General features: G+C 41.2%; 1 protein-coding gene across 5 annotated transcripts in view; it reads right to left on the bottom strand.

Moving 5' to 3' along the window:
- The window catches only part of LOC122611936 (rap1 GTPase-activating protein 1), a 79,679-nt gene that overhangs the window by 30,158 nt on the left and 37,148 nt on the right, over positions 1 to 12,373 (bottom strand). For 4 of the 5 annotated variants that reach the window (XM_043785358.1, XM_043785360.1, XM_043785359.1 and 1 more), the window contains one exon: positions 9,075 to 9,273. In XM_043785358.1, coding sequence (XP_043641293.1) covers positions 9,075 to 9,273 — 199 coding nt within the window. Of the gene's footprint in view, positions 1 to 1,793; positions 3,193 to 9,074; positions 9,274 to 12,373 lie in introns of those variants that run through there. The other variant, XM_043785362.1, reaches the window with a different exon arrangement.

Raw genomic sequence — 12,373 nt, 5'->3', positions numbered from 1 at the left:
GTATCATCAGCAGACTGAATGGGGCCCAAAGATTATTTTTGCTCGAATATATATGCACAGAAAACAAAACTGCTGCTACCCATCTTTGATATATTCAGTTCTCGAGTAAGAATTAGAATGTTGAGTATTTTGTATCTTGGGTCATGTATTCATATTCACAGTAATCGTAGATACTTACACAACTAGACTGCATTTTGTTTAGTGTATAGAAATTCCAAAACGAACAGACACAAACAAAGTGAATTAAATGCGGATAAAATGGCAAGAGACAAAGAAATGTACAAGGTGGCGATAACAATTTTGGGAATTGGGGAATTCGAATGGAGAACGAGGCTAAAAACCTCAATTGGAGCGTGCGATCTATCTGTGTGTTTGGCGAAAGTTGTGCAAGTCAAAAGTATCTTGGAGATACATTTGCTGATACACAGAGACGGGGCGAGAAGCTTGGTGTAGAAGTAAAAGTGCGTAGGTAAAAGCTTCGAGCGGAGAATGCGGCTAATGGGCATAATGATGATGAATGCAATCACAATCTCAATCACAATCAACAACCCAATCATCGTCATCATAATGATGAGTCCCTAGACCTCGTACCGAAAACTTGATTCCGCTTTCGCTGCGGCGACGGCTGTTGAGTGATTTATACGAAATGTGTCAACTCTGGCTGTCTTTTGTATGTCTCTCCTTCTCTTCGTTTTCTTCGTTTTCTAGTTGATTTTCCAATCGACTAACAAATTGCCTCCGAAGATTCTTGACTTTCTAGGTAGTAACGCCAACAAATTGTGGGCACTGTCTTGCGACATAAAAATTACAAAGCATCATTCAACATGTGTGTTATCAGTGAGGCGTTCATGGAGTTGTTGACTCTGACTTTATTTAAATTAAGCAACTTAAAAGCACACAACAACACACTAGCACAGTGAACAAGTCATGTGTGAACAGACGCTGAGTAACATTTTAATGGAAATTACAATAAAACGAGCGTTTTTCATTCATTTTTTTGGTATTAAAGCGGCTTGATAAGCCATCGAGAACGATCCGGGAACAGACCCCACAGTGGTTTCATGGAGCAGTTTCAAAAGCCATTATCAGGGGTATTAAAAGGGGGAGTTTAAGTGGAAGTTGAGACTGGCAATGGCTCGCAAACTGTGTACAATATATAAGGCAGGGAACAACCTTAATCTACTTTTTAAATCGACAGCTTAAGATATGAAATATATAAATAATGCACATAATTCCCCTTAAAGGTTCTGCAGTATTACGTTGTAATTCATTATCGCAAATGTAAAATGTGTACAACAAATCGATTCAAGCTTTAGATATAAGCTATGAGCAAACTCAAAGTAGGCAAGTATTTCCCTTGATGAAATCAATTAGCAATTACACACCTGTGTGCAGAAGGGCAACCATTGCGATTGATATAATCTTGCTATCTAATCACAAATATGAAAAACGATTTGAAGTACAATAATACGTTTTTGTTGCCCTCCAATGGCTCTCAAAACGCGCATTTCAGTTGCACTTTGACACCCACACAGTGCGATTGCTCTCAAAAAGTGCAACAACGTGTTTGTGACTAACCGCAAACAACGCCAAAAGAGAGAGACAACAACGAAAGACAGCGGACAACGCCAGCGAACAACATCAATTACAAACGCCCAAATTGCATTTAATTAATGGAAATGTATCCCAAACGTAATGCCCCGCTCTTGTTGTTGTTGTCAAAACAGTATCGGAATCGGAATTGGAATTGGAAATGGGATCGGGTAAGAGATATATACAATGCCCACACATACCTCGCGATTGTTGTTGTTGTTCATATTGTTGTTGATGTGGTTGTTGTTGTGTTGCTGCTGATGAGCGTTGTTGTTGTGTCCGCTGCTGCTGTTGCTGCTGTGGTGGTGATTGTTGTTGCTGTTGCTGCTGCTGCTGCTATTGCCAATTGAGCCCGATATACGCGATCCGGGGGAGTCGCGCCATCTCAATACCCCCATGACTGCCTGACGCACCCAACGTCTTTCGGCACCTTCGCTGTAAAATGCCACTGTTGTTGGTTGCTGCGCGGTGTTGCTGCTGCTGCTGCAGTAAGTACTGCTGCGGCTGCTGTTGCTGCGTTTGCTGCTGCTGCTTCAAAAGTTCGTCCTAGCAGAGCATTGGTTCCGGGTCAATCTTAAGCTTCTGCTCCGGATCTTCTGGGCCAACGTATAGATATAATCTTTTGGGCAACTTCAAAGTTCCAGTTTCCTCAACTCGATTACTTCTATTCGCCAAAGTGCATAATTTCGCCTTTAATGCTGAGATGCTTTAAGTTCTCAAAGTTACTGCTGTAGGTACTATATCTTGTATCTCTGCTGGCTTTTATTATTTTGTTCTGCTGGTGCTGTTGATGCTGTGGCTTTTTTAGTTAACTTCTTGAAGGGTTTCTGCGTCTATTGTGGGCGTGCTTAGATCAAATTACTATTTTCCCAGATGCTGCTGATGCTGAAATTGCAGTTGCTGCTTCGTTACTTCACGGACTCGGCTTAGTATCTTCGATAGGGTTTTCCTTAGTGGGCGGTTTCGGGCTTAAAAATATATTCCCTGGTAATTGCTATAATTTTTGTTAACCTTTTGCTTTCGGCTGTTTTGCGCTCACAAAACAGTAACGATTTTTCCTTCATAAATATCTCTTTTTTACGAGTTTTTTAACCCGTTTGACGGGTTTTTTTGCGCTCTTGCTGGGTGACTGTCAAACTGCGGCTTATATGCAAATATTGGGACTTTCAAATTTTCGGCCAACCAATTTCTAGGCAAATAATTTCACTTGGATCGCATCGGCTCATGCATATAGATGAGAGTGTATATGTATGGGATTGTAAGATTTTTGATGCGTATGTTATTTTCGTAGATGCACCGCACTAACACACACCGAAACACGCATATTTACACCGATGCAGTTTGGTTTATTGCACTCACAAAATCGGTTTTCGGTTGTTGTTGCTGTTGTTGGGTTTTATTTCGGTTTCAGCATGGAGAAACCGAGAAAAAAGAGCAGAATCTGCCGCTTCTTCTTTTAAAAATAACTCAAAATGCGTTTGCCCCTCGGTAGTTGTTTTTGTTTTGAATTCGTAACGAACAAAAACACGAACGCGCACAGGAGAGCGAGATTTTCGAATTCAAACCGGCTCAAACTCAAACAAACGTCTGGTTGCGGCAAATGAGAAACGGCAACTGAACAATATCCAATGTTGTTCGCTGCCTCCGTCGATGCCGATGCCTCTGCCGCGCTGCTCTGCCAACGCACAGTGGGGCAGATATGAAATTTAATGACCATAAAAAAAAACATTTTTATCCTATGTAACCAGTATGGGTTTTTGTAAATATTAAACTCAATATATTTAGAGACAACAACTTTATATATTTAACTTTCAATTTTATATCATATGAAAAGTTCTTCTTATAAGAAATGGAATTTCATTATTACTTATTATTCTTAATATATGCCGAAGACATAAACACTCAAAATATAACAACATCACAACTTTAATATTTAATATTCATTAAAACGCTACTATTTGTGCCCACTGTGCAACGTTGCCAGCTCACAAAATGCCCTAAAAAATACCAAGCCTGGCGTTCAATGGGAGCTGAGTGTGTCAGAGCGAGAGCGCTCTATAGCCGAAGAAAGAGAGCGACGCCGAGGGGGGACAGAGAAGAGCATGCGTGGGAGCTGAGAGGGCGCCAACTTTGAATGGAGTGTTTATTTAATTGTTTGCAAAAAATGAATTATTTATCATGTAGCTGAAATAAGTCAATAAATTATAAAGATATAAAAGCAGAATATTCTTAAATTATTAAATTTATGTTTCAATTATTTCTGACTACTCTTCTTGTAAAATAGTGAATAATTAATTAAATATCTTAATCATTTTTCACAAATAAAAAATTCATGTACAATCATTACTTAGCAACTCGAATGCAATCATCAAATTTAGCAGCTAATCAAAAACATTCTGTTTTTTAACATTTGCTCAGTCACAAAAGATTGTAGAATACTTCAAATTGTGTTCATCTTATATCACATAAATGAAAAAATGAAATGAAAAACAAAAAACTCACTAAATAAATACAAGTTATAGAAACATTTCAAATTGTTATCATAATAAGTGCCAAAAACATAAGTCATGCCATATAGAAATTAAGTGAAGCTCAAAATCATTCGTTGGCTGCTCTTTTCCTTAGCCCCTCTATAAACATATCCAATTTATGATTGCTACTAGTCTGACCTTGGCATTCGAGACTTTAAATCCATCGTGCTATATACTAAATTTAGTTTGATATGGCATCAAGTCCATGGAGGGGCGGCCAATCAACACGTCCGTTTATAAACAAAATGTGACCAAAAAAGAAGTGAAAGAGAAATAAAAACTATTTTTGTTTAAGTTCTTTTTGGAGGTGCATATGTATATAAAATTGTGAAGATCTTCACATAACTAGTTATTAGATTTTAATTATTTGAATTTGAATGGAAGTTTCAATTAAAAGATATTAATTGGTTAAAGTAGCAAAGTCCACTGAAATGAGCACTTTGTTGTCAGAAGCTGCAATCAAATCACTTTTGTAGTGCAGATAGATGACGCGCCTAATAAACACGTATCTGCCCAAGTGGATGGATATTAGCTTTGAAAGATGGATAGACAGACGGATAGATATGGCTGGCTTCCAGAGCGCTTCTCATGGTTAATTGGTTATGCTGAGCCCGCATCTGAAATCTGCCGCAGAGCTTTAAATTCCATGTGAAAGAGTTTTAAGTTGAGGTTTGCCCGGTTTTATTATTTCTTTTTTTTTTACTTTATTTCTGTGGCTGCTGCCGCTGTCAGCTGGCAATCAACAACGAAGTCAGCGAGGCAGCAACAAGGTAAACATCAGAGACAGCGAAAACGGGGGTAAGGAGTGGGAACCCAAGGGTATCCATGGTCGGGACGGGGGAGGGAGGGGGCCTGTGGGTGGATGACACAGCCCTAGGTTAATGTCAGAGATCCGCCAAAAAATAAGGCAAGCCGAAGGAAAATATTTTAAAGTTGCATTGTTCGCAATGCAGGGAAGACCATAGAAGAGGAAATTAAAAAGCCACGAATGAGTAACGGAAAGATTTCCACATGGCAAAGTTGAAGAGTGGCAGAAGGAGATACTCGTATGTAAGTAGTAAACGGGGAAAGATAGAGAGGCCGCATGCAACAAGCGGAAAATAATTATAAATTTTAAGTGCCACAGTGCAGGAGGGATAGAGATACATAGATGTATTCAGGGTATCTTTTCGGATTGCTTGCTCTTTTTTTTTGGGATAATTTACAGACCCGCGGTACGGATACGTGTAGGTAGATGATGGTGATAAACATCGCACATTTCTGACTTAGAATCCAAACGTGAGTGAGTGTGTCGCCCTCTCTGTCTGTTTCTACACTGGAAGAAAGTTCCTTTCAACTACGTACTGCCATATTTTGATCCTAGAAAGTGCTATAAAGTAAAAGTAAAAGTAAAAGTCTCAAGTCCCAAAGTCACTGGAAATACTTTATGGCTATTAATGAACGTATTATCCGATAAACATAAAATTTTAATTTATTTTCGTTAACATTATGGGTAATCAAATAATATTGTATATGTGAGTTATGGCCAGTGCAGCGCACTTCCCTTCGCCGTTTCGCCGATTCTGAATGCAGCTCATTTTCATGGCGCTGACTGTGGGAGTAGGTTGCTCCTGTCTGCGGAATCCGGGCCTTTCCTCTGTTTTCGGCCAGGTTTTCAGGCACCTCCAGCCGGCGAAAGAGACAGCAACTGAGTGTTAGAAAGAGGCGGCTGCACGGACGGAGATGGAGACTTTGTCGTTGCGGCTGACGACCATCGCAATTAACAACTTCAACGTTCGTTGCATTTGCTGGGTGCTGGGAGTCAAGTCCACACCGCTCGCCAGTGACTGCTCAACTGTGAGTAGGGGTGTGGAGTAGTGGAGAAGTGGAGAAGGCGAGTGGAATCGGGGGGTAATGAGAAGGGAAGAGGAAGAGTGAGAAGAGGCGGGCAGACAAATTGCACTCGGCGAGCACCACAAACTGAGACAAAGACATAAGAGACTTCTAATGTGTGTGCGGCTAAAGACGAGGGCGGGGAGTGGGGGGCCAACACCGAAGCCACAGTCCGTGAAAAATATGCAAGAAAAAGTCCAAAGCAACCCAAATTAAATGGACAAAGTATATTTTTATAATGCGAATGGAAGGGAATTGGGGAGAAAAGCGAGAGAAGCGGGAAAAGCGGGAGTCGCGCATAAATTTCCAGCGAATCTTAGATGGCGGAGGGTTCTCCTCCATAAAACAAAGGGACCCAGATTTCCGGCTTCATGGGAATGCAGCAAAAGGTGGAAAAAGCCGCTTACAAAAGACTAGCAAAAATATGTGCACCAAAAATTTGTATTCATTTTTTTTTAAATTACAATAACTCTTTCCTTTGCTGTTCAAAATATTTTTCAGTGTATGAATAACGCACAAAAATGTATTTATCATATTAAACGGAAAACTATTTTTTTTGCTAACAATTTAAATTTGCTAGTAAACAAGAAATGATAAGAAAATATGAACTAAGTCATTTATATTTAGGAAAAATATCTTAGTGGTGTGTCAATTAAAAAAAAACTCTTATATCATTATTTAGAAATGTATGTTCTGTGCCAGTGTCAGTTATTTTCTGTGTACGGAATATGCGAACCCGTAACAACTGATATTTGGGCAGCTTAATTAGCCGCTGAGGATGGAGTCGGAACAGAGGGGGATTTTAAGGATGCCGGACGGAATTTAAACATTCCCAGGCAAACCTTTATTAGCCCCAAACTATGCAAGGGAAAAAACGTGCGAGAAACTACACAATAGGGAGCGTAGATACGCAGGGAAATACAAAAATAGGAAAATAAATAGAAAAGGTTGCGAGGAGCGAAACTGGAATTCCGTACGCAACGGCATGCAGAGTGTGTGGAAAACTCCGGAGGAAAAGTCACTCGCTCTCGCACTCAGGAATGATTTTCCACACGGCACGTGGCCAGAAGTCACAGTTTGACAGCCACTGGCCTGAGCCCAAATTCAATTTTACCAACTTGAGCAAACATAATTTTCAAACACGGTCTGAGAGTCAACCCAGTTTTGCCTCAAGATGCTAGACGAGACTTTCTGCCAGACTCCCCTTTGCTTTTTTCCCCTTTTATTTTACTTTTACCCGAGGAGAGCCTGCATGAAAGGCACTCGAATGTGGATGAGAAGGCTGCATCTTGAGAAAATATAGCATAGGCATAGGATAAGGGATGCGGGTTGCTGGTTGCGGGTTGCACTTTGCTGCACTGTTAAAAACCACTTGTGGATAGGGGGTGAGGGGTCGGCTGCTTTGCCTTTTGATATAGAAAAGTTTGCCTCCGAAATTGTTGCGAAAACTAAATTAAAATCTGAAAAGACTTGCCTAGCAAACGGGTGGGCTGCGTAAAAAAAAGCAAAAGATTGAGAAAAGACCAAACAGGAAACGATATAATTCTTTAAGAAGGCCAAGTGGATTATGCTCTAGAAACTGGACAAAAATGTCGTATAGAACTTTATAGTTGAGGCGTTTAAGCGCACAGACGGGTCAAGTTATAAAAAAAATACATAATATGTGCTGCTCATTTAGGTTGCGATTGAAGTCTTGCAAGTTGTATGTAAAGGCTTCGAAATATTTTGCTTTCAGTAAAGCATTTTTAATAGTTTTATTGCAATATCCTTTTTTAAGGATTGTAAACCAAAAACAATGCTATGCTATTGAAAGCAAGCTGATGCATACTTTTAGGAGCCTTTCAATTTTCGAGGCACACTGGCGCCGCATTGCGCAGAGGTTCACATTGCATGCGATAGGTGGCGCCGAATACGCCACTAGCGGCTATAAAGCGCAACCTGAACTTGTAGTTCACAAAATAGCCGACGCATGTGCACATGGCGCCACTCAGCTTCGGAGCGAATTCAAACGAAACGAACCGAAGTTTAATACATTATTTATAGAAGCATACTTTTTGTGCAACTCCTGCTGGAACGCGAATAAAGCATATATTCCATATACAAATATTTCATATTTAAGTATACCTGGAATGCAGTTTCATTAATTGAATATCCATTTAATTGTTAAAATTTTTGCTTCTAAGGTGTTTCTGTCCTTTCCGCTTTAAAAGACTATCGATCTATTCTTCAAGACTGCTAATAAATTTGCTGTGAAGTGGCCGAGCCACACCTGACAGCTGCCAAAAACTTCAAAGACCGCAGCTGAATCGTAAAAATTGACATCAAACTAACCAACCAAACGAACGAACTAACCAACCAACCGACCGACCACTTAATCCCTGGCAGCACACACCCGCACCCATAGGTATTAACCCATGACTGCCGAACAATTTGCCTATTAAACCAGGAGACGGAACCCCAAAAAGACCACAACAAAGCGCAGATTATGTCAAATTATACAGATGTTTTGGAAAGGTAAAGTCGTTGAAGGTTTTTTTGCTTTTTTCTTTTTGTCTCCAAGAGGGGGATGGTGGCATAGGACTCCTCATATGAGGTATTGTTGTTGGTGGCTCTTTGTTTCGATCTATGTATGTAGGTTCGCCCACCATTTCGCTGCCTTCGTCCCATACACCATGCATTGTCTCATTGGCAATTTTTATGGCTTGGCGGCAGTAAAATGAAATTTTTACTACTATAGGGTGGGGTAAATGAGGTACACACTATACGTGTATATGGGCAACTGCAAGTTGGACTTTTATGGGTCAGTCCATCACACACACACACTTAGATTAGTGGAGCATATGCCCGGGGACTGGGCGAATCCGCAAGGGCCGATGACCAGCGTTGGACAATTGCCAGCCCATTGTCGTAGGTCAAGAGGCGGTCTATCTTGATAACGTACAGGAGTGGTCTTAAAGAAACCCAATTGTGTGCTCTGCACTGCCAATTTAGTTGCCATAGTTATGATCGACTAATTTCTTTTTTAAAACCCCTTAAGAAAGGGTTCCGCTCGAGGGACTTTCTTTTCTTTGTACGCACCTGAGAGAAGTACGCGGGCAGGACGCAGCGCTGGTCGTCGAGTCGCGAGCACTGCACACGCTCGAGCAGCTCGAAGAGATCCTGGGTGGCTGTGGTGGCTCCGCGCAGGCGTTCCGGACTGTGGGTGACACTGCCCGAGCCACTTCCTCCGCCCGCCGGCTGCTGCTTCTGTGTGTTGGCCATGAAGGCATGCTGACGTCTGCAATGAGAAAAGAAACAAAACAGGAAACGGGTTAATAACACGGCACGCAAAGAGTCAATCACTGGAGCAGAGTTGGAGTTGGAGTTGGCACAGCTGAGCTTCAGATTCGCGAGCACGCAATCTCTTCATGCTTCGGAGACAGGAGACCTCCTTCGTTCGACTCACTGAGCAAACACTCAAGTGGTACACAGGGGTTAACCTCTGCCACTGCGAGGGGTTAAGAATTTGGTTTGGTCTACCCGACAACTTATGCCATTCCCATAAAACACGATCAAAAGTGCCACTACAGTGCTCAAGACTTCCTGACTTTGAGAGCTCCTGGAGGTATTCTCAAAGAACCATCGATGGATTCGTAAAAAGAACGTTTAGACGATGAATGAAGTTTACTTTATAGTCTGTGTTGGGAAAATTTGATTATTGTTTTCTGTATTTCCAGAGAACAGAGATGAAGGAATATAGTTGAGCTTAACTGCCAATATGCAGCGCATCCAATATTACAACTTTCACTGAACACATTTCCCACTTTCTTGTCAGACTCGCTCGTCTGAATGTCAAGAACTCTCTGCACATCCTGAATCCTTTTCTTTGACTCTTCGAACATCTCGAGCAGCTCTCACGCACTCTTTCAGAATTATGAGTGGCCACTTGAACATATTTCTCCTGTTCACTTACGAGTTCATATTTTTCTCCAGTTTATTGTCACTAGCGCATGTTTTTTGTGAGCTGCTTGCTCTTGCTTTTTTTTGGGAAGTTGATGTTGACATACAAACGACGAACGCCTCGAAATGAACACATAAAACTTAAAGGAGGATGTTTACCCTGATGTTGTGCAATGTCCTTTGACGTCGTAGCAGTCGCTGCTATTGCAGCTGCTCCTCTGCTCCACAATTTCCGAAATAGCCGAGGAGCATCTCTTCGCCCGCTCGCATCTCTGTTTATTTTTAACAGGAGGAGCTCGCTGGCTGTCACTCGTAAATTAACACCTACCCATTCCCTTTGCCAAGCAAATGGAGCTCGCATATGAAATGATGACAGTTATGAGAAAAGGATATCAAAAAAACGACTGTGATGAGCCTGATTGAAGTTGGAGGGCTCGACTCCTCCGCATGTGACTGCGTGTGGATAGTTTTCAAGGGTGTTGCGAGCAAAGTGGCGGTGAAAGTGATATTCGGGGGTAATTGGATATGAGAGCAGAAATTTTGTGGGGCCAGAAATGTAATGAAAAAAGAGACACATCAAATTTGATGATATTAACTCACAAAATAAAGCGCACAGTTTTTACTTTCGTTTTAGACCAACAGTAGCTGAAAAATATTATTTTACAGTATCATATCAAACATAAAACGCACTTAACCTTCACCCAATTTCCCACCGAACTTAACCCATTTTCCACGGTAATAAAATCCAATATATCAATGGTTTTTACTGCTTTTCACCCATTTCATAAATCAAATAATTTGCTTTCCTCATCTTTCTAAAGCTTTACATGCTGTGCAACATGCATTCACAGATTTTACAACTATTTTTGTAGTAGCTTGCTCAAATTACGGAACGAGAAACACTTTTATAGCATTTTTATGACAATTTTTCACATGAATTGTTCGACAAATGGCAATGAAATCAAATCGGTGACTGACTGCAGAGAGGGAGGGTAGAACCGAGGATGCGGATCGCAGAAGTCAACTGCAAAAATGGCCCAACAATGGCCGGTGATGATGTGATGCGAACAGGGTTTTAACCTACAGTTATACTGAAATCTGATGCAGTTTCTAGGTTCTCTTTCATTCTGGAAAATAAAAGAAGAAAAACACCCACCAAACCGACGTTTCCTGTGCTGCGGTGACGCCTGCGCTGAAAAACCTTTTCATTTAGCTACCTCATTATATGCAACCACCCACATAATTAAAACCCATTACAGACATACAAAAAGCGTTAATTCTGGAGGGGCGGCATCTTCTAGGGCTCTTCGAAAATGTTCATTAAATGCAAATTTATGGGCACCACCCACCGAAACCCCCCTATTTTCAGATTCTCCACTCATTTGGCATGCGCAGCGCATTGCGCGTGTTTAAAGTTTAGCCGCAAGATGTGGAAAACTGGGCAGGGGTTTTGGGTGGTTGAGTAAAGAAAAACAATTACCACGACGAGACTGAGACGGAGACCCAGAGAAGAGCAAAGAACAAAGCCATGCGGTGTTGACAGCCAAAAGATAGATGGCTTCAAAAATCCAAGAAGAAAGGGTACTACGGCTAGGAGTACATAGAGGTATTTTCACAAAAGTTTTGGGTTAATATATTCCCAAAGAGTGGCGGTTATGCTACGTGGGAAAAACACTTTGCTGAGCCGGAAAAAAATCCAGAAAAAAACACAGGAAGAGAATCGAAAAGAACACCTTGCAGTGCGCAGTGGGAAATGTCATTCTGCGGCAAGTCAAGTTCTTTTTAACATTGTTTTTTGGCCATTCCCCAGGCGCTAATTTAAACCGTTTTTTCAAAGACTTTTCTCTTGATGTGTGTGTGTGCTTGCCATATTTCCCAGTGAGAAATTACAGGAAATGTCCGACGTCAAGGAAATCAAGTCCCAAAGGACAAAAGGACACACAGAGACATTCATGCATTTCACAGCTAATAATGGGTCAGGCAAACTGGAAACTAGAGCACTCACAGATAGCATCGCAGTTGGAGAAAAGCGGGGAAATGGCCGGGAGAAAGAGAGAAAGGGAGAAAGGCAGGGAGCGATGCACTCGCTCCGATAAGCGGACAGGCGACATATCAAAGGATACTCGCACACTAGAACACTCGCATGGCACCAAAAAGTCAAAGTTAGGTCCTGCAGGGGTCGTTGTACCGGTCAGGCGGAGAATAAGGGCAGCACCCTGTAATTAATACTATCCGAAAATGTCCCCTGGAAATTGAACTTAAACCAAGTGAAAAAGGCAATAAATTAACATTTAATTTGTGCAAAAGGGTAAGTAAATGATTAATTTTAACAAGTTTCCGTGTTCTGAAGAACTTTATAGGTACAAAAGTAAAAAAGGCATTGTATAGTTAGGTATTATGATTTTATTTTCGATTCTAGTCACTGTTTTCAAATTCTG

Source organism: Drosophila teissieri, chromosome 2L, assembly GCF_016746235.2.
Source record: "Drosophila teissieri strain GT53w chromosome 2L, Prin_Dtei_1.1, whole genome shotgun sequence".
In the NCBI taxonomy this organism is placed as follows: domain Eukaryota; kingdom Metazoa; phylum Arthropoda; class Insecta; order Diptera; family Drosophilidae; genus Drosophila; species Drosophila teissieri.
The sequence above is the reverse complement of the archived record's forward strand: the minus strand, read 5'-3'. Positions and strand labels throughout refer to the sequence as shown.